We start from the raw sequence: 24,631 nt of genomic DNA on the forward strand, positions 1-24,631 counted from the left end.
GACTCTTCAAATGTGATGTTGTAAAACTCCACCATTCTCTTCTGTAACATCTGCAGGTCCATAAAAATATTATTGAACTCATCATATGCCATGTTTGCTCCATGGCCACTGTAAGTTGATTTAATATGAAAGGGCTGTCCAAGATAGTCTCCCTGTGCCTCGTTAAGCTGAAGCCTCTCTTTCCAAACACTTGAGGCTGATGGTAGAAGTTTGGATTTTATACCCTTCTTAACAAAGATGGATGAGACAGACTTTTGGATAGTCGAATATCCTCTTTTGCTTACACCAAGTGAATCAAGTGTGCCTTGTATCTCTTTTGCAGGCACTGAGTTCTCTGAAATAAAGCGGTCCACTACATTTCGTTGTAGGACCTTAAACTTCTTGTCATGTACTATATCTGCTGCTAGGCTTCTACTTATAAGTGGCTTCAATCTCTTTCCTATATTGGCTTTGGGGTCAATGTTTTCCTTGTCAGGATAGATTGAATCTCTACATGAAGACAATGCATAAGTAAATAACAGAAAATTTGCTTAACTAACACTATTTAGGCACATGAAAACAATACATAACAAGAAAAAACAAAAAGATTACTTAACGAAGACAATGTATCCAACCAAGAAGCATCACCTTAATGCTTGGATTCTTTTCTTGAGACCTCCGGATGCAACCTGCAATGTTTCAAGATTGCGCAATTTCTTCTTTCGGATACGACCACCCAAGATGGTGTCCTTCATTTGACAACTTCGCACCTTTCCTTTCAGTTCTTGTACCTCTGTTTTGTGTTGCAAAATGGTAACCTGATCTGTAGAATGTAAATGTGAAAGGCGAACAATCTCACATTGTTGAGCTTGGAGAATGCCCTTGTAAGTTTCAGCTTCTCTTGTAAGAGATTTACAATAACCCAGAAGACCCTTTTCTCCATCACCACCAAAGGTCAATAAGCTTGTAGGATTGACAAACGGTGGAGACACATTAGTCATTGGATTCTTAGGGTAGAGAGAGCCTCTCGTCCAGATATCTATGTGTTTAGCTCCTTGAGTTCTGAGCGTGTCTATGGAAGCGGGAGGTATATGTGTGTTTGTTTTACTACGCTTAATCAATGGTTGGTACTCATTGTCCAAATCAATGTGAAGGTGATATTTGGCTCGTTTCTGGGTAACATTTGTGCCATTTGAGGAGTGCACCATTAGCCAAATGTGCAGGTTTAATGGAAAGTGAATAGCGGCTGTGCCTTCGTCCCTCCATGTTAGCCTTATTCCCTCCATATTGACGAGGTTCATTCAATGCAACTGAAAAGAGGATTATCCCTCAATCACTACGAACGAATGTTCAGAAGAGTAAGGAATCTACTTAAAGTACACTTTTTGAACTTTTACTATGAAAGACCCAACTCTATTATTTGCCATTTTTTCTAGAGAGAGAGTGCAAAAAATACATTTTCTTAGAAGGCCCTCCAAATGACCTCCGAAATTCCCTAATGTGTGGCCGGTCTGCTAGCTTAACCAATATTCTAGCTTTTTCTCCCCTGGCACTTCCCCATATTAAATGATCAGTTTAACATGAGAAAATCATTTAGGAAAATTAGATATTGATTATTATGACATTACCTCTCTCTTGAAATCATAGTCGTCCTCGACTATGGTGTAGAGAAGATAAAGTATATTCATGAGTCCTTTTCTTAGCGGATAGAGGATCCCTATGTTACCCTACGACATCATTCCACAATGGATGACTAGTCCATTTGGTGCTTGAGAGCCTAAGGCTGCCGCAAGCATGTCTGCACATTAGTCCTATCAATCTTCCATAGTAGAGTGACAAGCTCTACTTGGTGTTTGGGAGACGTCGTCCCCGCAAACTTGATCTAAGCATGCATACTACTTCATTTTTGTGCACAATAAAGAAAAAGAGAGTCTTATAAGACAAAAACTTTGTTCATTTTTAACATTTTATACATTTGCTTACTCTTGGGAAGCATTGTAAGCATTGACAAGGTTTAGGTTATCCTTTAATTGTATGCCTTGCATCCATCTAGCATCTTCAAAAGGATAATTCTTAAACTTAATTAGATATCGTCGGATAGTCTTACCGCCTCTTAGTACCTTGTCTTCATGTCGGAGAATGGACTCGGGCTGTAGCACCTCCTCTTGGTCCTCGATCTCCGGTGGGTCTTCAATAGTTGGTTCTTGAGGTGGCTCTCCTTTGTAAGGCTTTAATAGGCTCATATGGAAAGCATTATGTATGAGCCAATGATTGGGCAACTTGAGTTGATAGGCCATCTCATTGATTGGCCTAAGAATCTAGAAGGGACCATAGTACCTTTTTGCTAGATTAGCATAGTACTTTTGGTGTCCCGTAGGATTCTTGCCCGTCGTGTCCCTTAATCGAGCCTTGGGGAATTTTAATAAGACCCAATCATTTTCTTTAAAGGCTTGGGCTCTTCTGTGCTTGTCAGCAGCAGCCTTTTGCCTTTGTTGTGAGATAGAGATAGCATCCTTAATATTTTGAAAAGATTCTTGTAGGTCTCGGCTATACTCATCTGCATCGAAGATCTTCCCATGTACCTTAAGTAGCAAGGGAATTTTTGATCTTCCCTCAATTACCTCGAAAGGTGCTTTTCTCGTGGAAGTATGTACAGTGTTATTGTAAGCATACTCCACTAAGGGTAAGTACTTCTCCCATTGGGATCTTTGATCTACTTCCATTACATAGGCTTTTAGTAGATCGAGAATTGTTAGGTTAGCTATTTCACTTTGGCCATCCGTTTGTGGATGATAGGCCTAAGAGAAGTTTAGCCTTGTCCCTAAATTCTCAAAGAGACCCTTTCAGAAATTACTGGTCATTCTAGGATCTCTATCCGACACTATGGACATTGGTAAGCCATGGTACTTGAAAATTTGTGAAATGAAGAGGGTTGCCATTTGATGGGCTTTGATAGTCTTTTTGACATGTATAAAATGAGCTTGTTTACTGAACGTGTCTACTATCGTCCTTTCATAGCCTATGGCGTGCCCTTCTTGGAGCAAAACAGCTCCAAGGCAATCACCACAAGCATCACATTGGACCTCAAATGGTTTTGAGAGATCCGGTAGTGTAAGCACAGGTTGAGAGATAAGCTTTTCTTTAAGCTTTTCAAAAGCATTGTTCTCCTTAGCAGACCATGTATACCTAACGCTTTTCTTTGTTAGGTCATGTAATGGTCCCGCAATTTGTGAGAACTTTTCTATGAAGCGTCTATAGTATGCACACATACCTATAAAGCTTCTTAGTTCATGAAGATTCTTTGGTTTAGGCCATCTTTTTATTACCTCTAACTTTGATGGATCCATTTGGATGCCATCTTGAGAGATAATGTGACCTAAATACTGAATCTCTTGCAAGAAAAATTCACTTTTCTTTTGATTAACATAAAGTTTATTCTCTCTTAAAACTTGAAATATTACCTGGAGGTGTTGCTTGTGTTCGTCTAATGAATTAGAGTAGATGATAATATCATCAAAGAACACTACAGTGAAGGTTCGATGAGGCCTGAACAGTTTCTCCATCAAGCGGTTGAATGTGGCTAGCGCATTGGTCAAGCCAAAAGGCATGGAGATATATTTGTAAAGACCAAATGTGGTGCGAAATGCGGTCTTTACAATGTCTTGATCAACTATCCTTATTTGATGATAGCCACTTTTTAGGTCAATCCTACTGAAGTAGGTTGATCCTTGTAGCTTATCAAATAGGTCTTCTACCCGTGGAACGGGAAACCTATTCTTGATAGTGATCCTATTTAGTGCTCTATAGTCGACACACATACGATATATGCCGTCTTTCTTTTGCACTAAAAGCACAGGTGAGCAAAATGGAGATGAGCTAGGCCTAACCATGCCCTTCTCAACTAACTCATGCACTTGCCACATAATCTCATGAGCTTGAGAAACTCTATAAGGAGGTTTGTTAGGCGGTGAACTTCCTGGAAGAAGTTCAATTGCATGGTCATCATTACCTCGTTTAGGAGGTAGCTCACAAGGGATGTCGTCAATAAAAACATCTTGAAACCCCTTGAGAAAATTGGATAACTCTAATTCCTTTTGGTTGCTTTTATTTTCTTTTGCTAAAGCATTAGGTTCATTTTGAGAATCTTTAACAAAAATCATGTACACGGAAATAGAGCTCTTTATTGACTTGTTGAAAGCTGGTGTATGTACAATGGGGATAGTGTTACCCATTTCCTTAGCATCTATATACATGTCTTTTTCCCTGAACTTAAAGGAGATTCTCCTTTCAGGGAATTTAACATTGGTAGCCAGGCGGTCAAACCATGGTGCCCCTAGGATTACATCCTCATGCTTGAGAGGAGAGATAAAGAAGTCCTCTTTGTCCACATAGCTTTGGACATGAAGCCTCAATTTCCCGATTAAGGGAGTGACTGAAGCTTCTTGCCCTTTGAAAGCACTATCTGTGGGTAGAACATCTCCCATCTCATAGGCTTGTATGCCTAGCTTGGTGGCCAACTCTATAGATATAAAATTGTGAGTAGAACCAGGGTCAAAGAGAATAAAAGCATCATGTTCTCTTACCTTTCCCCAAGCATGGCATAGAGGAGATCCTTTGTGGTGAGTTTGGTGAGTCTCCTCCTCTTGGATTTCAACCAAGGTAGCTCTAGGAGGATCTTGGCGGTTGTTCTTTTGGGGACAAGCGCGGTATGCATGCCCTTGTTCGCCGCACTTGAAACACCGGTTATCCTTGCGATAACGCTCAAGCTCTTCAGGAGAGTTTGTTTTTACCTTTGTAAACTCCCTTCTCTTTAGCTTTGTTGGAGTTGCCCTTAGGAGACTTTTGGACATTGTCCTTCCCCTTAGGCTCGTTGGAACCCTTGTTTTCCGTGGGCTTATTATTTCTTTTAGCCCCCGTTTGGAAATTGATTCGAGAGGCCACCATAGTATGGTGTATTACCGCGGATATGGTACGTGGCCTTTGGGAGTTGACATACTCCCCCATTTCTTCGGTTAAGCCCGCACAAAATTGTTGCTTTTGCTCTCCAAAATCCAACTTTTTGAAGACAGTGGCTTTGAGTTGTAGGTCCCAAAACTTGTCTACATATTTGTGGATGGATTCGTAGGGAGAGAGCTTTAAGCTTTGCCATTCGGTGAGTACTTTGTCTTTGGCATCGGTGGCCAAAAACTGCTTCATAATGGAAGCTCTTAAAGCTTTCCATGTTCGTGGAGCTTCACCATTGGCTCGTAGGCTAGACCACCATTGCCTGGCGGACTTTTGAAAGTGCATAGCTACATGGCATAGCTTAGAGGACTCCGTGAAGCCCTCATCTCCAAACGCCGCATCAAATTGTTGGATAAAGGCCAAGACTTTGTCCGTAGCACCAAAGGTGCCATCATAGGTAAGGAAAGAGATACTCTTCCCACCCTCTTTGAACTTCTTGAGCTTGGACGACCTCTTCCATGCGGCATAGGATTTACTATGGCCTCTTCTTTTTGATGGTTCAAAGGTTGCACCATCACTTTCTTCAGAAGGTGAAGAATTTGAAGAAGGTGGAGAAGAGGGTGTCCTCTTTCTCGCCTATTTATTGTCTTGATCTTCGTCGTCTTCACCATCACTTTCATAAGAGGAAGAGGATGAAGAAGATGGAGAAGAGGGTGTCCTCTTTCTCGCCTTTTTCTTCTCTTGCTTTTTATCATCCCTATTTGAATTATGGTGTGGAGAAGGGTGCGATGGTCTTCTCCGCTTTGGTGGTGATGGAGAGCGTTTAGCCCGCCGTCTTCGTGGAGCCATCTCCGCCGAGGTGGCGGGAGACTCACTTCTTTCTCGTTCCTTCGGTGGAAGCTCTTGAGTTCTCCTTTGGGAAGGAGATGCATCATCAAGAAGTAAATTCTTGAGCCCTTCGTATGGATTCTCTTCTTCTTCCCGAATCGGAGAGAGACCTCTTTTGGAAGTCTCACAAGGAGGCTTCCTAGGTGTTCTCTCATCATGGTGATGAGCTTGGAGAATCCCATGAGCATGGAGCTGCCATTGCACTTCACTTTGGAGAGATGGATTGCCCATGGCTTGTTGAAGTCTAGAAACAAGATAGTTAACAAGCATCGGAGCATCATTAGTAGCTTGCTCATTAGCAAAATCAAAGTTATCAACATTTATTTCACTCTCTTTACTATTGTTAGCCATTCTAACAACTTTTAGGTGTAAACTTTTTAGGTGTACTTTGGCACTTCAAGCCCTAGTTGCTACTCCTCTTTACCCCTTTAAAAAAAAGCACTCAAGCTACTGTACCCGTGGCTCCAATACCAATAATTGCAAGGAATAGAAGAGAGGGTCTTTCAACACCAAAACATCACCGGCTCCTGTCAAGCTTCTAATAGCTCAATAGTGGTTAAGCCGTAGGCAAGCCCCGTAGGACTCCACTATTAAGACCATAGCTCTCGACGGTGATGCCCCGTTAGCTGTACGAAGGCAGGCGCACTGCAAGGCTGAAAATCCCCTATTCTACTTACTCACATGCAATTAATAATACCAACCATTTATAGCTAGCTTGAGGACCTCCCTTCTTGAGCAATAAAAGAGAAACCTTGTGCTCTGATACCAATGTAACATTTAATGGCCTAAAAACTTGTGTGTAGCGGAAATTAGCATGAACATAGTGGGTATTTCATTAGAATAGATTCCTAATGAGAATTACAAGAGTGCTTGGGTGGAGAGAGCAACAAAAAGCATAACACCTAGTTAGATAGCATGAACAATACTTTCAAAAGAGAGAGAAATTAAGCTATTGACAACAGTTGAGGACTGGATTTGCATGGAGCCAGTCCCCCCTCCAAAAGGCTTTGTATTATGGTTTCTCCCATCAAGAGAGACATTGTACAATACAATTCTTTGTGTTCCTTCAAGACTAGCTAGTGCAATGAAGATGAAAGCTTCATGCACTAAGCAAAACACTTAGCAAACACAACATCAATTATCCCCGGTCTCAGACCCAAGATCTCACACACCTTCGAAGATGGTAAGAGCTAGCAGGGTATGAGAGTAGATTGAGAGGAAGAAGGAGTATTCTTACGAGAAAGATGTACATCTCCTCACATAATCACTCATATTAGCATATCTTAGCTTATTAATTAGCTTGGTAGAGGAGATGAGCATGCATTAGAGCTTGGCTCTTGGTTGGATTTGCATCCACATGCCAAGAGTGTGTCGATGTAGGCTTCTATCTCACAAGCTTGGAGTAGGTGATGAGATCTTCATTAAAGCTTGGGAAGAGATAGTCTTTTTCCTCCTTCTCCCATAGACTGTGTGAGAGTGTGTGTGTGATAATGCCTTGCAAAAATCAGCCCCCTCTCTCTCTTGGGCGAGCCCTCTTGCTATTTGCTCTTGCTGTCCTCTCATTGGACCTCCCTAGGGCTAGCCAATGACAATTAAGCAGCATAAGTGATAGCCTTCTGACATGTGTCCCCCTTTCCCCTTTTGTGAGAGCTTTAGGTAATTTAATAATTCAACTAAACTCTCATTGGACCCTTTGCCTCCTGGCCAATAGGAATCAGGCAAGCCATTGGGCTGCTGAATGCTCATTGGACCCCTTAGGAGACTGTCCAATAGTCTTCTAGAGGACTTAATTCTCATTGGTTCTTTTATTAAGTGTTTTTAAATTTATTAAACTAGATTTACTCTAGCCTAATTCTCATTGGTCCACCTCCAAGGCCATCCAATAGGAATTGGGTACACCTTGTGGGCATCTGGCCTAGGGAGCTGACATGTATCCCTCATTCCCTTTGTGTAGAGGGAGCTGGTCTGTGTGTGTGTGTGTGTGTGTGTGTGTGTGTGTGTCTTTCTCTCTCATCCCCTACATGCAAGGCTCGCCCCCTCCTAAGTAGGGATTGCAAAGAATTTTTTATACACACACAAAGCATCCAATTTCCCTATGGTTGACCTTTGGACACAACCTTTGAATTTTGGAACCTTAGCATTTTGGAAGTCTTAATGGGCTGAACCTTAGGGTCTTTTTAGCCCATTGTTGCACATGGCTCTTTTGCAGATGCCCCCCTCCTTTCGATCCCTATTTTCCCTCCTTTGGATCCCTAATGTGGCCGGTCTGCTAGCTTAACCAATATTCTAGCTTTTTCTCCCCTGACACTTCCCCATATTAAATGATCAGTTTAACATGAGAAAATCATTTAGAAGAATTAGATATTGATTATTATGACAATTCCACCATTGAAAAGAGGCAACAAAGTGTCATAAATGTCATGTGAGCATACATTACTGTCTCTAGTACATGAGAGCAAGGGTTGAACAAAATCTTCCACAAACACTACATCCCGAGAAACCAGAATACGTTTTGTTTGCGGATGATACAACTTGTAACCTTTGCTTTCAGTACTATAACGAACAAAAATACATTTGACAGCCTTATCATCCAATTTTCTGCGCTGCACTTGTGGCACCAAAGCATATCCCAAACAACCAAAAAGACGCATGTGCTCAATAGAAGGCTTTCTATCATGCCATGCTTCATATGGAGTAATAGACTGCAAAGCTTTCATAGGACACCTGTTAAGTACATAAGTGGCACACATGATGGCCTCAAGCCAAAAGGAATGCGGCAAAGCTTGACTTTTGACCATACATCGTGCCATTTCCGTCAGTGACCTATTTTTCCTCTCAGCAACACCATTTTGCTGAGGTGTATAAGGCACTAAACATTGGTGTTTTATCCCATGACTAGCCAGAAATGCATTAAATTCATGAGACATATACTCCCCCCCTCGATCGGAACGGAGGGTGCCCATAGTACATTTCGAGACATTTTCAGCCATAGCCAAAAATTGTTTGAAGCACATAAAAACTTCGGACTTCGCTTTAAGCGGAAATACCCATGCATGCCTGGAGTAATCATCAATGAAATTCATGAAGTACAGGTAATTGCCCAAGGACGGAGTTTGCATGGGCCCACAAACATCACTATGTGTGGCCCGAACTGAACCATCCTTTGGAAATTTAGAACGCTGCATCTTAAAATACAGCCTTCACAAAAATGTTTGACAGGTGCTTCAAGAGGCGGCAAAGAAGCAACCATATCAGATTTCTGCAAACGCAGCAAACTGGAAAAATTCAGATGACCAAAATGTGCATGCCAAAGTTTTGCATCTGAAATAGCCCTTGAATCTGCAATAGCATTTGCAAAATTTTGTCCAAAGTTGTCACACAAAGTGATCTTATACAACCCACGGCACAAAAGCCCAGATGCAACAATTTCATCACCAAAACTGAGATCATGAACTGTACATCTGTCATCCACAAATTTGACTACAAGTCCAAGTCTAGCAAGTGCGGATACAAACAAGAGATTCTTCTTGATCCCAGGTACATAAAGTGCATCAAGAAGTGTGAAGGAACTGCCATTAGCAGCAGTGAGCACAATCTTTCCAACTCCCTGAACTGGATAATTAAGAGGCGTTCTTGGCACAAGTGACTGAATTCCCATGAGGGACAGACTCGAGAGAGGTAAACAATTCACGATGTGAGGTAATGTGCTTTGTAGCACCACTGTCGAAATACCACACATGTGAATCTGCAGCAACTGACAAGCATGCATCATGGACAACAGGATTGTAAGTGCACTCTGCGCTAAAAGCCCATTCTGCATCAACATCAGCAACACAGTCTCCTTTCACAGTAGACTCAACAATGGCTCCATTTGTAGTGGAACCAGCATTTGCAGTGGAACCACCCTCTTTCTTCTTAGCCTCTTTGGCCTTCAACTTAGGACACGACTTGATCATGTGATCATTGGATTTACAATAATGGCAACGCATCTTCTTTTTTCCCTTATCACCAGAATTTCCAGACGAATTGCTGCCAACAGAAGCATTAGGAACAGAATTTTTGCCACTCGCAGCAGAACCATAAGAAGTGGCTGCATTGCTGTTACCACCCTTTCTTTGAGAAGCAATAAAAGCCTGTTCAACTGCACGCTGTCTAGTCTTGTTTTTTCTGGAAAGTGACTCTTGCAATATCAATGTGCATAATGCATCAAACTTGACAACTTCTAGATTTCCTTGGGTCATAAGTCTCCAAGTACTAGCAAAAGTCTGGTAAGAATCTGGTAAGGCATCAAGAACAGTATGCACAAGGGAACTGTCTGAAATAACTTCACCTGCAGAAATAAGTTGCTCATTGATATCCTTGACACTAGCAAGGAAAGTGTCCATATCATCTTCCTCATGCATAATCTTCGACTCCAGCTCTTTACGCAGCAAGCAATTTTAGCCTCATTGCTGTTACCATATACATGTGGTAGTGATTTGTGTGAACACACTAGGACCGCTGGGGCATTTTTTCCCTCTTTAGGAGGTTTTTTCCCCCGTGCATTGTATATACGCCCATCACTCTAGGGCTATTTATCTTTCCATTGCACACTAAGTAACACACTCTCTATTGTGTGCCTCGAGCTTCCTTCATCTTCTCCAAGCTGTGTGCGTTTCTCTGCAACCCTAATTCCAACAATTGGTATCAGAGCAGGTCACGTCCTCCCGGGCTTAGTCGCCAGTTGCTCCAGCACATGCCTGCTCACTTTCTCTGATTTCAGTGAGCTTTGGCGAGCGTTTGCAGGTCGACAAATATTTTGAGAGCTGAAAGATCTCGGTCTACTCAGAATTTTGATTTGGTCTCATTTCGGCCTCCGTTTCCACTACAGGCAGTACTGCACAGGCTGTTTCGTCATTTTGTGCAGAATTTCTGTCAGTGCCGTTTTCTGCATAACAGGTGCCTTATAGTCTTCTACGGTTTGTGCTATATAGCACAGGTTGTTCCCGCTCCGTTTCTCCTATTTTCGGGCAGTTTTCACATCAGGTGCAGCATTTACCATGGCTGACAACAACAACACAGATGTGTTCAAGATGTTTGCTGCTGAGGACAGGTTGGATGGGGACAACTACCCTATGTGGGCCTATATGATGCAACATGTTCTTGTGTCAAAGGGTGTCTGGAACATTGTGCAGGGCATTGATGTACGTCCTGGTTCTGAGGATGTAGGCGATGTTGCAGGTCTTGCTGCAAGGATTGCAGCTGTTAGAGTTGTTTTGCTTATGGCAGAACAAGCTCGTTGGGATGTTAAGGATGGGTAGGATCATGCATTGATTGCGTTGTCTGTAAAGCGCACCATTGTTCCTCACATCCGTTCTGCAAAATATGCAAAACAGGCTTGGGATATTCTAGCAGGTCTTTATGCAAGCCGCAATGAGGCTAAAATTGCTTTGCTGCGTAAAGAGCTGGAGTCGAAGATTATGCATGAGGAAGATGATATGGACACTTTCCTTGCTAGTGTCAAGGATATCAATGAGTAGCTTATTTTTGCAGGTGAAGTCATTTCAGACAGTTCCCTTGTGCAGACTGTTCTTGATGCCTTACCAGATTGCTACCAGACTTTTGCTAGTACTTGGAGACTGATGACCCAAGGAAATCCTGAAGTTGTCAAGTTTGATGCATTATGCACATTGCTGTTGCAAGAGTCACTTTCTAGAAAAAACAGGACTAGGCAGCGTGCAATTGAACAGGCCTTTATTGCTTCTCAAAGAAAGGGTGGTAACAGTAATGCAGCCACTTCTTATGGTTCTGCTGCGAGTGGCAAAAATTATGTTCCTAATGCTTCTGCTGGCAGTACTTCGTCTGGCAATTCTGGTGATAAGGGCAAAAAGAAGATGCGTTGCCATTATTGAAAAGCCAATGATCACTTGATCAAGTCGTGTCCTAAGTTGAAGGCCAAAGAGGCTAAGAAGAAAGAGGGTGGTTCCACTGCAAATGTTGGTTCTACTACAAATGGAGCCATTGTTGAGTCTTCTGTGAAAGGAGATTGTGATGCTGATGTTGATGCAGAATGGGCTTTTAGCGCAGAGTGCACTTACAATCTTGCTGTCCATGATGCATGATTGTCAATTGCTGCAGATTCACATGTGTGGTATTTCGACAGTGGTGCTACAAAGCACATTACCTCACATCGTGAATTGTTTACCTCTCTCGAGTCTGTCCCTCATGGGAATTCAGTCACTTGTGCCAACAACGCCTCTTATCCAGTTCAGGGAGTTGGAAAGATTGTGCTTACTGCTGTTGATGGCAGTTCTTTCACACTTGTTGATGCACTTTATGTACCTGGGATCAAGAAGAATCTCTTGTCTGTATCCGCACTTGCTAGACTTGGACTTGTAGTCAAATTTGTGGATGACAGATGTACAGTTCATGATCTCAGTTTTGGTGATGAAATTGTTGCATCTGGCCTTTTGTTCCGTGGGCTTTATAAGCTCACTTTGTATGACAAGTGTGGACAAAACTTTGCAAATGCTGTTGCACATTCAAGGGCTATTTCAGATGCAAAACTTTGGCATGCACGTTTTGGTCATCTGAATTTTGCCAGTTTGCTGCGTTTGCAGAAATCTGACATGGTTGCTTCTTTGCCACCTCTTGAAGCACCTGTCAAACATGTTTGTGAAGGCTGTATTTTGGGTAAGATGCAGCGTTCTAAGTTTCCAAAGGATGGTTCAGTTCAGGCCAAATGCAGGTTGCAGCTTGTGCATAGTGATGTTTGTGGGCCCATGCAAACTCCGTCCTTGGGCAATTACCTGTACTTCGTGACTTTCATTGATGATTACTCCAGGCATGCATGGGTATTTCCGCTTAAAGCGAAGTCCGAAGTTTTTATGTGCTTCAAACAATTTCTGGCTATGGCTGAAAATGTCTCGAAATGTACTATGGGCACCCTCCGTTCCGATCGAGGGGGGGAGTATATGTCTCATGAATTTAATGCATTTCTGGCTAGTCGTGGGATAAAACACCAATGTACAGTGCCTTATAGACCTCAGCAAAATGGTGTTGCTGAGAGGAAAAACAGGTCACTGACGGAAATGGCACGATGTATGGTCAAAAGTCAAGCTTTGCCGCATTCTTTTTGGCTTGAGGCCATTATGTGTGCCACTTATGTACTTAACAAGTGTCCTACAAAAGCTTTGCAGTCTATTACTCCATATGAAGCATGGCATGATAGAAAGCCTTCTATTGAGCACATGCTTGTTTTTGGCTATTTGGCATATGCTTTGGTGCCAGAAGTGCAGCGCAAAAAATTGGATGATAAGGCTGTCAAATGTATTTTTGTTGGTTATAGTGCTAAAAGCAAAGGTTACAAGTTGTATCATCCGCAAACAAAACGTATTCTGGTTTCTCGGGATGTAGTGTTTGTGGAAGATTTTGTTCAGCCCTTGCTGTCTTGTACTAGAGATAGTAATGTAAGCTCACAGGACATTTATGACACTTTGTTGCCTCTTTTCAGTGGTGGAAATACGAATGTAAGTTCCAATGAGGAAAATGTACAACCTATGGGGGTTTCTGAAAATGTTTTAGATCAGCCTATTACTGATGCAGATGTACATGATGTACTTGATGAGGAAAGGGCTGAAAATGAGCAGGCTAGAGGTATGCCAAAATGGCTGGTGCACACTTTGCGTGACAGTAAATTGGATGCACCTTTATCTAGTCGTACTCGTGCAGGCTCCCACCATGCATCTTATGCATCAGATTGTTATGCTTTGGCTATGTCTAGTTTACATGATGTTGAGGAGCCTCTGACTTTTGATGAAGCATAGAATTCAAAAAATTGGATGGCTTCCATGCAATCAGAATATGATGCACTTATAGAAAATGACACATGGACTTTATGTGATTTGCCTCCTGGCAAAAAGGCCATTGGTACGAAGTGGGTTTACAAGTTGAAACGCAAGCCGGATGGTGAGATCGATCGCCATAAGGCTCGACTTGTTGCAAAAGGTTATGCACAGCAAAAAGGCATAGATTATGAAGAGACTTTTTCTCCCACTTGTCCTATGACTACTGTGCGTTTTCTATGTGCATTGGCAGCTCATTTTGGTTGGGATGTACATCAATCAGACATTGTTACTGCTTTCTTGAATGGTGACATATTTGAGGATGTTTATGTAACGCAGCCTCGCGGTTTTGTCATAAAAGGACAAGAGGACAAAGTGTGCAAATGTAACAAGGCTTTGTATGGGTTGAAGCAATCTCCTCGTGCTTGGTATGAGAAAGCTGACACTCATTTGGTCAAACAAGGCTTTCGTAACAGTCCAACAGAAAGCACATTGTATGTAAAGCGTGAGGGTGATGTATTTCTCATCGTGGTTCTTTATGTTGATGATTTGCTGATCACTGGACCAAATGAGAGACATATTGCTGAATTTGAGGCTGACTTGAATGCTACTTTCAAGATGAAAGATTTGGGGCTGTTGCATCATTACTTGGGTATACAGTTTAAGCAGTGTGATGGTGGTATTGCCTTGTGTCAGAAAAGTTACATAGAGACATTGCTATGTAAGTTTGGACTTGAGGATTGCAAACCTATTGCCACTCCCATGGAAACAGGTTTGAAGTTAAGTCTACATGATGTTGGCGATCCTACTGATGTCACTCTTTACCAAACTGCTGTTGGCTGCCTCGTTTATGTATGCAACACGAGGCCGGATATTCAGTTTGCAGTCTCACAGGTCAGCAGATTTATGCATAGCCCAGGGTCTAAGCATTGGCAGGCTGTCAAGAGGATTTTCCTCTACCTTAGTGGCACTTTACATCTTGGCTTGTTTTATCCCAAGGGGGGATCATTGCCGCCAGACTTACATGCTTTTTCGGACTCAGATTGGGCTGGTTGTTTTGACACGCGAGTGTCCACATCAGGTTTTTGTTTCATGCTTGGAAGTTCATGTATATCATGGTTGAGCAAGAAGCAACCTACTGTGGCCACTTCGAGTTGTGAGGCTGAGTACAGGGCAGTCTTCACAGCTATGGTTGAGTGTGTATGGCTCAGATGCCTTATGGCTGATTTGGGTGTTGGATAGGACACTGCCAACACTATCTACACTGACAGTCAGAGCGCATTGGCAATTGCGAGGAACCCAGTTTTTCATGCTCGCACAAAGCACATTGAGGTGCATTACCACTATGTCAGGGAGAGGCTCTCAGCAGGAGAGATCAACTTGGCTTATGTGCCAACACAGGACAACCTTGCAGATCTTTTCACAAAGGCATTGTCTCGTGAGAAGCTTGAAGCTTTCCGCAAAGCTTTGGGCTTACTCCCCTTTGTGGACTGATCCTGTCCTCAGGGCATGGAACTTCCCTTTACTCATGTGCCAGCTCTCGTTCACCGCATCACTCCAGGGGGGATTTGTTACCATATACATGTGGTAGTGATGTGTGTGAACACACTAGGACCGCCAGGGCATTTTTTCCCTCTTTCGGAGGTTTTCCCCCCCGTGCATTGTATATACGCCCATCACTCTAGGGCTATCTATCTTTCCATTGCACACTAAGTAACACACTCTCTATTGTGTGCCTTGAGCTTCCTTCGTCTTCTCGAAGCTGTGTGCGTTTCTCTGCAACCCTAATTCCAACAATTGGGGCTTGCATAAAGACCTGCTAGAATATCCCAAGCCTGTTTTGTAGATTTTGCTGAACGGATTTGAGGAACAATGGTGCGCTTCACAGACAACGCAATCAATGCATGAGCTTGTGCATCCTTAACATCCCAACGAGCTTGTTCTGCCGTAGGCAAAACAACTCTAACAGCTGCAATCCTTGCAGCAAGACCTGCAACATCCTCAACATCGCCTACATCCTCAGAACCAGGACTTACGTCAATGCCCTGCACAATGTTCCAGACACCCTTTGACACAAGAACATGTTGCATCATATAAGCCCACATAGGGTAGTTGTCCCCATCCAACCTGTCCTCAGAAGCAAACATCTTGAACACATCTGTGTTGTTGTTGTCAGCCATGGTAAATGCTGCACCTGATGTGAAAACTGCCCGAAAATAGGAGAATTGGAGCGGGAAAAACCTGTGCTATATAGCACAAACCGTAGAAGACTATAAGGCACCTGTTATGCAGAAAACGGCACTAATAGAAATTATGCACAAAATGACGAAATAGCCTGTGCAATACTGTCTGTAGTGGAAACGGAGGCCGAAATGAGCCCAAATCAAAATTTTTCGACCTGCGAACGCTCGCCAAAGCTCACTGAAGTCGGAGAAATTGAGCAGGCGTGTGCTGGAGCAGCTGGAGACTAAGCCCGGGAGGACATGACCTGCTCTGATACCAATTGTTGGAATTAGGGTTGCAGAGAAACACACACAGCTTGGAGAAGACGAAGGAAGCTCGATGAAGGCACACAACAGAGAGTGTATAACTTAGTGTGCAATGGAAAGATAGATGGCCCTAGAGTGATGGGTGTATATACAATGCACGGGGGAAAAAACCTCCTAAGGAGGGAAAAAATGCCCCGGCGGTACTAATGTGTTCACACACATCACTACCACATGTATATGGTAACAGCTTCTGCCTCTTCAAGTACTAATACACCAGCTTGGAAGACCATCTCATGTCTGCCCCCCTATCACATCCACCTTAGCTTAATAGGTATCAGTATAATACAAAACCTAATATTTCTTTAAACGGTTTGAATTTAAAAAAAACCCGGTATAGCGTAGAGTCGAAACAACAAATTAAGGCGCCCCCCCAACTCAATATCCATAGCAGACTTATTGAGTGATTCTACTAGGTGATTGCACCGAAACGATACCCGTACACGATTATCAAGTCGGTAGTGCAATGTAATTTTTATTGTGTGTTGATGGTTTTTGTATTTTTTGACTTTGTCAATGCTTCCTTAAGTTTAGCTTAGCCACATGTTTTCCTCACTAATGCACACTCAATCTCAATCATCGTATCTATATATCAAATAGACACACACTTCTTTTCTCATAGTTTGACATTTCAACTTATGTATTGCAGTACTCAATGCACTTTGTACATGTTTACTTTATTCCTAGGTGGTTGATGTGAATCTACGTATGTCCTTGTCTGACAATACATCTTATATATTGCATCCCAACTTTCTCCTCTACAGAACCATTATGTAGCACGAGGACAACCCTTTGTCCCAGCGTTCTCTTCCTCAGATATGTTTTGCACCAGGTTCTGTGATCAATAGCAGACTCCTTGCTCCCTCCGACCGTGACAACAGGTAACACTCTCTCTCTCTCTCTCTCTCTCTCTCTCTCTCTCTCTCTCTCTCTCTCTCTCTCTCTCTCTCTCTCTCTCTCTCTCTCTCTCTCTCTCTCTCTCTCTCTCTCTCAGGTTTTATGAGAGATAAGACGCTTGATTTAGAGTAATAAATATACATGCAATTATTTTTTTAAAGTTCGCCAATTCCGTGAAATTTGACCATTCTACAAATAGCTATAGAGGTAATCAATCATCATATATGCAATTCTTTTTTCAAAATCGACCAATGCACTCTGTACTTGTTTAGGCTATGGTCATGCGAGGCTTAGTTATCAGTTATTTGAACAATTAACTAAGCCTCATTTTTGGTCACACGCAAAAAGGAGCCTTAGATGAATAACTATGCCCACCCTTTGTAACTATGCCGATTTTGGCATAATTGTGAGGTTCAAGGCTTAGCTGGGAGGATGAATGAATAACTATGTCCACCCTTTGTAACTACGCCGATTTTTCCATAGTTGTGAGGTTCAAGGCTTGGTTGGGAGGATGAATGAATTACAGAGCCTCGCATGACCATGCAAGAGGCTTAGTTATTCATTTAATGCTCTGTCTGGACATAGTTGGCTTAGTTATCAAACAATGAATGATACCTCGCATGACCATGCTCTTACTTCAATGTTAGATGCTTGACGTCAATCTGAGTATGTCCTGTTATGTTCTATAGCAACGCCCATGCAGAAGCTTGTTGCGCCGAATTTGTTGTTTCCTTGGCTAAACAGGATCAAGTTTGGGCTGTCATGATCAAAGATATGATAGAAGCAGCTAAACTTGGCTCGAAAGGTGGAAAGTGGAGAGGGGTGGAGGTTCATGACAAGCTGTTAGCCTCGACGTGGATTACCCTAAAATTGGGGGGCAGCTCAGAAGAATTGGTAAGAAAATGCAATAGAGCAGCAGGAGTCTTAAAGTGGTGGGGAAAAACCAGATACTTCAAGAACTCCATTTTGCATTGGTCCCCCTGGTTTTCCAAAGTTGTAGATCCGCCACAAATTCCCTATTGGTTAGAGACAGCCACGAAGCTGAATAATAAGGGTCTGAATCGACTGGGGCACTTCTGGGACAGTGACAACAAGAGCCATCGACCTTCTGGTTACCCAGTACCAACTGAATAGCTTGGAGGTCTTGCTGGTCCACAAAGTGAGGAAAGAGCTTGACAATATAGTGATGCCTATCTGTGATTCGGAGTTTGACTGGAACACCTAGAAATGGCCCGGAAGCAGTCTCTTATGGAAACTCCATCCTAAAGACATTTACCATACAATGATGCATAAGAAGAATTGGTATAGCCCCCTTAACAAGATATGGAAAAACAACGACCGGAGGAAAGGTGGGAGCAAGTAATGGAGAACATTTGGAAGCCAAAGGTTCCGCAGCACATGAAGGTATTTTTATGGAAGGTGATTTGGGGTGCTCCACCGACGGGGGTGAAGATTCAGGAAAGAGGGATTGGGTCAGATCGATGCTTGGGTGCAGGTTGGCTAGTGAAGATCTGGCCCACCTCTTCATGGATTGCCCAACTATCAAAGGCCTCGCAGGGAAAATATGCAAGTGGGTCCAAAGAACATGGAAAATTGGTTTTTACAAGACTGATCTATTCCTTGGAGGGAAGAATTCAGGTGGTCCTGCCGTCCTCACCAGCACTCAAATCGTCAGGTACTTCTTCTTACATAATGTATGGCAGACAAGGAACCGCCGTGTGTTTGAAGGAGGTCTTGAGGTGGCAAGCTTCACAGAAATTATGCAAGAAAGCAAAGTGCTAATATGGACGCTTGGGTGCAAGCAACACTCAGAGGATTGGTCTAAGAGTACTTGTGCCTTGTGGTCAGCAGAGGGTATGCCTAGGACGGGGGAAAATCTTGGCTTTCGGTAATTAATAGATCGTAGAAGAACATGATAATGGACCTTATGTATCAAGGATAAGGGGGCGAGTTGGTTGGGATGGCTGCCCTGATAGCCGATGTAATTTTGGTCCTTGGATGATGTCATGGCTCAACATGAGCATGACAAGACCTTGGGTTGATTACTATAATTCACTTACAATTGTGAGTTTTGCTTTAAAAAAAAGATCTCTTTGGGTTGTTCCTATTGTTTCGCCTTGTTTCTCTTTGCACTCTTGTCGTTCGGTGAGAGGTGTGAGCTGTCACTTAAGTAGGCCGATGGGATAAGTGATCAGGGGTCCAATCATGTGCACGGGGTCCAAGAAGAAGCTGGATCGAACATGTGTCAGATTCTTATTGTTCCTCTTCTCCAATCACAAACTTTCAAAAATGAAAGAAAATGAAAGTATTCTGGTGTGTATGCAGACTTGCACCCAACGAAAGAAAGCGTTCTGTAGATTCCGCTGACAACACCGTTTTTTACCCGCGCTTCCACAATTCCTGCACGTTCAAGAGACAAAGATCCACACAGTAAAGCTTTCAAGTTTCTTTGCCATAGCTCAGATTTGCCCACGGGCTTACGGAGCGCTCATTTCATCATCTTGTCTTGCATAACCGTTGAACCAGTGAACAGGCGCTTGCTCTTTCTTCATCATTAGGAGGTGTGTTTTCCCGCCACAGGTGCCGAAGCTTTGTTCCCCTGCATAACCAGCGCACAGAGAGAGAGAGAGAGAGAGAGAGAGAGAGAGAGGCTTTGCCATTGAAATCAAAGATTTCCTCCTCGCACTGTTGCTTGCGACAGGGTCATCTTCCACATCACGTCTGAGGAGCTTGTCCCTGTGCATGCGTGATAAACTTTAAAAAACGCAAACGCACACTCTCAAACGAAGCTGAAATGTGCCTCGCTCGAGTATGGCCTGTGTATGAGAAGCTGCATTGCCGTTCGTTTATTGTGCATCGCTTGATCATCTTCACGACTGCCAGAAGCTGATAGAAGGTATGGCCTGTGCTTTTGCATGTTACCTTAAAGGCCCAGCAAGAAGTTGTAACCTCTGTCAATCCGTAATTTCTCAAGAACGCAGTTGTTTTTCAAGAAGAAGATTCTGTTTTCCTCTTCTGATTTATTGTATCAGGACCTCTACGTTTAGGACCGTGGCAACATATATCGGGAGTTTATGCTTCTTAGTAGTATGCTATCTCTACTGCATGTGTATGCATTTTTGCACATCAACAACCGTGAGGAGCCTGAGGCCCAGGAAGATGAAGTGGAGTGTCTTGAACCTTTCTGAATGTCCATGAGAACTATTTGATCTAAGCAGCATTTTCCTGCGTTATAGAGGCAACAGAATTGGATGGAGGATAAGCAGGTTCTGGCTGGGAATGAGAGAGCAGTTTCAGTATCTCAACCTCCTTCTGGCTCGAAGCGCGATGCAGATGATGCTGAAGCCAAGAGGCCAAATTGTTTGTGTGCTCCAACTACACATGCAGGATCTTTTCGATGCCGTCTGCATCGCAAACCTCCGCCGTCACCTGTTTCTTCCCAGCTTGCGGCCAAGAGAGGTTTTTCTGCACAAAAGATGTCATCTCCTAAAGTGAAGCTTGCTTTGCAGCACAAGCTTAAGCCGGGATGCAACAGAAAGATGCCAGTGTCCTCTTGCTCCACTTCTTCTCGGCTTGAGCAGGAACTACCTAAATTGAGCAGGTTGAGTAGAACTTCCATCGCGAATGATGAAAATCAATCCTCCTCTCAGAACCAAGAAGCGATATTATGGAAGTCCTCTTTCATTGCAGGTGGTTCTAGGTAAGTTGGAATAAGTCTCTTTCTCTCCCTCTCTTGCTTTATGATCACTGGCAAAGTTGAATGACTTTATGGTCATTTCTTTTAGGGAGGAACCTCTTGAATCTGCAGAAAACGGTGTTGCTTCTGATGCAAGGGATGAGGAGATCCCTTCTTCAGAAGAGAACCCTTCTTCAGAAGAGAAAAGGTACATACGTCCACTGGTCAAGCTGCCATCAATCTAAGTTACGGTTTACTTTACTAACAGGGTCATTTCAGACAATCATATACTCACATTGACTAAGTTCTCAGTGACTTAGCCAACATATATACAGTGTTTGTCTGCTAGCTAGTCCACAGAACATTCAAGGACAGGTCTTGTCGACTGGTTCATAGGCTTCCATGAAGCTACATAGCATTTGACATGTTAGGTGTGCAACTGTCAATCTTATGCCTTGGCAGGTACAAATCTGTGTGTGAAACCATATTTCTGGGATTAGCTTGTTCTCTCAACTTTCTCATAAGTTGTGTTGAATAGTATGCCTTTCCTATTTTTAGAGAAGACGCTTACTGTTTAAGTTCTAGCGAAGTGTTTGCCAGTCCCAGTCTCTATTGAAGCCTCTCATAAGCGCAAAGAGGGATGTTTTTTTAAGGTTGATGTGGTTGCAAGTGTTTAAACTGACCATGGTTCAGCATTGGCTGAACTGTTACCTGATGCAAAAGTGGCAGGAGTGGTTGAGTAACTTTGAATGTCTCTTTTGTGTGTGGTAACCCTTGTTTTGTCTCCAAGAGATAATTCTTTTGAAAACAATTTTTATGGATTCCAATTGCACCTTAACTTGAGAGTTTGTAAACCTTTTGATTACTTATGTGTTGGAATTCTTATTGCAGCGATCAATCTTCTTTCATCTATCTTGGCTGGTTATTTTCCAATACTTAAATATTTTCTGATTTTCTTTCTGATTTGTGCGGAACTACCACTGCTTATGGAGCTCACTTCAGAATTCATTAAGTGATGGGCTATTTTATTTGCCACTTGAGATGTGGTTTATGTGGCTGATGAATTTTGAGTCTGATAAGAACAGGGTCATGCGTGGACTGACAGTATGTTTCAAGGTTTTTTACAAGCAGGGTTTAGAGGGTATGCGAGTCTGCAGCAATCAATTCATGGAAAGGTAGGTATGTTGGCACAGATGCCCACTTATTGTGCTGTTTTGGAATTGTTGCTGTTGGCTATGTGGCTATCTAGTTGAGTTTTCCTGCTGGAGGTGTTTGCTTCAGGTACCAAGGTGAGGGGGTTAGAAGATTGACGGCCTGAATAGTATGGGAGTGAGGACGAGAAAAAGGGTAGCTTTGAAGGTGGGAATGGTGTACGTGTAACTAACGGCCTGAATAGTATGGGAGTGAGGATGAGAAAAAGGGTAGCTTTGAAGGTGGGAATGGTGTACGTGTAACTAAAACCCACCGGCTTTATTGTTGCTGGGATTTTTTCAATGATAAATACATTACCAGCTACATCACACAGCAGGTAACAAGGTGGCGTTCATGTGCCAGTTTTGCAACATCTCTGGCTAAGAAGTGTTCTACAGATGATTGCTTATGAGCTTTCTGAAAGAGACCCTGTCCAAGGGCATGAACACACTAGCATCTATGCCCACATTCTGCTTACAAGCACACGAAAATGCGGTGCTGTGGTAATTTGCTGGCGGTTGGTTTAACATGCCCAAGGTTGGAAGCATGAAACGTATTTCTCCCCCGTCTCCACTGTTATTTTGGTTGTGGACTCAAGAGTCTGCCTACTATCGCGGTAAAGGTTATCTGTGGTATGGAAGGTCACTACTGTCATAATTCTTTATTTCATTGGTTTCAAGTACATTTGCAAGGGTGTGCGAGGTGCAAATTTCTTCCTGCCTGAACTGGGGAATTAAAGAATATCCATTATGGAGACGCAGAAGCATTCTCACTATAGTCATAGTAGCTAAGACCATCGCCACCAGAAACTAGGAAAAGGGTTTTACAGGTGCATAAAGGCTACACGAAGTACCTTGCACCAATGCACCATAGAGTGAGGCTGAGAGCTACCACAGTGACGCTATTAATGTGCCAGAAAAAGTCTTGGTAGCTAACTTAAATTAGGAGCATCCATGCAGAAAAGTAGTTTACTGAACCCCTTCTATTTTTTGGGTGAATACGATAATTCATAATGTCATCTGGTTTATCAAGGCAAATAATATAGTCTGCGAAGTTCTTGAAAGTTCAGTGTCACTTAAAAGACATTCAACATCTTACAAGACTCCATACCCAATATGAGACCATGTAAGTGTGGCCACTGAAATTTTTGGAAGAGTGACATTTCTACAAGTCTACAGAGAAGGGAATCAATGTCTAGTAAGCCCATGCACCGATTGGAGAGGTGTTGGAGTATGTAAATGCCATAATCCCTATACGATCCATTTACACTGTAAATGGATCGTCAATGACTCCATCGAACTATTATGGTAGGGCAGCTACAAAGTACCGGGAGGGTGTTCTCTCGGCTGATGTAGTGAGGGCGTTTAAGAGAACACGCCACAAAGAATTTGTATTTCAAAAAGATCTTTGAAGAGCATCAAAGTTGCGCCAACAAGCATAGTGACCATTGTGAATTTCTTATTTGTATATGTTATGCGTTGTGAAACTTGCCATTCATGTAGTAGTAGGAAGGAAAGTCGAGCAGAATTATGAAGTTTCAAAGCAAAATGTAAGTGTGAAGTCTTGGTTCTTCACAAGAGTCTGAGAGTAGAGTGAATTTCCATTCTGGTAGTGTGTGATCTTGAAACAATGGCGGGAGTCTAATATCATGTGCCAAATTTAAATTGTTGTTTCAATGAAAGGCAAGAAATAATGTTGAGCATATTTATTTGAGCTACGCTAGGGACACCTTTGTTATTGATTGGTTCACTCTAAATTCCTTCTCGCAACGCACATGGGACTTTCAAAATAAACTCCAATGCACCATTTCTAATTTCAAGGCGTTTTCTAGACTTTGGGAAGGAACTCTTGTCCACGTCTTCTAATCCTAAGAAGTTTGCTACATCCCTTTGCCTATATTTATAATTCAAGGTGTTACAAATTTGTTTCCATGAAGCAATAAAAAATTGGGCAGTTGGGTTGTTAAGGGACGAGCAAAACTTTATGTGAAAGTTACTAGAAATTTACTTTCTTAGTGAACCCCTAAACAAAATCTTTCTCCGTGGTTTTGAGACTTCGGTCAGCAAGGCTCGAGAAAAGAAAGGTCTGTTTTATCCAAAACCTCCTCAAATTAAAAAATGCATGCTTCAATGTTTTCAATGTTTTGCGAGAAGGATTTGAGACCGCCACTATATTCAAGATTTTTTGTTGAAAAGTTCAAATTTATGTGCATTTTCCTACTCAAATTTTATTTTACCTTCTCGTAAGGGGGTAAAAAGGATCTAAGGCCAGCTCCATAAAATCGTTTGCCGAGCTTGATTGGTTAATTTACCTAAGAGTCACACCTCAAGAAGATATTTAACTGCAAGAACCCATGGTTTCTCATGTGCATGGGATATGATGGATATCAGGGGGTTTGGTAGCCTTGAGATAGTACTTTCTATTTTGGAAGGAATGAGGGTTAGCATCATAAAATTCATGGTGTCAAACTCTTCACCGAAGAATCTATGATAGTGCCAAATTTAGAAATGGAAAACACATAACTCATAATTTCACAAAATGTATACAATAGCTCTAGGTGCAGCATAAACATTGTACAATTCTCCATTGAACACCCTATGGCATGTAATGGAATATGGCTATGACATTGATTGTAGTGGAATTTGAAATAACAATAGTCTGTATTTTCTTTAAGAGAATTCTTAAAG

The 24,631-nt window shown here is 42.5% G+C and overlaps 2 protein-coding genes across 5 annotated transcripts; both read left to right on the forward strand.

Moving 5' to 3' along the window:
- Positions 1–19,285: 19,285 nt before the first annotated feature.
- Positions 19,286–19,837, forward strand: LOC147427533 (uncharacterized). The gene is made up of 3 exons (XM_086497252.1): positions 19,286–19,507; positions 19,604–19,638; positions 19,779–19,837. The coding sequence occupies exons 1-3, from the start codon at positions 19,377–19,379 to the stop codon at positions 19,835–19,837; spliced, it is 225 nt and encodes a 74-aa protein (XP_086353378.1). The 5' UTR covers positions 19,286–19,376.
- LOC147427534 (uncharacterized) lies at positions 19,510–21,352 on the forward strand. Of its 4 annotated transcripts, none has more exons than XM_086497249.1 (3): positions 19,510–19,973; positions 20,110–20,777; positions 20,863–21,352. In XM_086497249.1, exons 2-3 carry the CDS (start codon positions 20,329–20,331, stop codon positions 20,996–20,998), a joined length of 585 nt encoding a protein of 194 aa, XP_086353375.1. In that variant the 5' UTR covers positions 19,510–19,973; positions 20,110–20,328; the 3' UTR covers positions 20,999–21,352. The 4 variants fall into 4 exon arrangements, with proteins under 4 accessions (XP_086353375.1, XP_086353376.1, XP_086353377.1 ...); XM_086497250.1 differs by having other exon boundaries at positions 20,125–20,777; XM_086497251.1 differs by having other exon boundaries at positions 20,314–20,777.
- The last annotated feature ends 3,279 nt before the right edge of the window (positions 21,353–24,631 follow it).

This window comes from Adiantum capillus-veneris, chromosome 23 (assembly GCF_014529385.1).
Source record: "Adiantum capillus-veneris isolate H3 chromosome 23, ASM1452938v2, whole genome shotgun sequence".
Taxonomy (NCBI): domain Eukaryota; kingdom Viridiplantae; phylum Streptophyta; class Polypodiopsida; order Polypodiales; family Pteridaceae; genus Adiantum; species Adiantum capillus-veneris.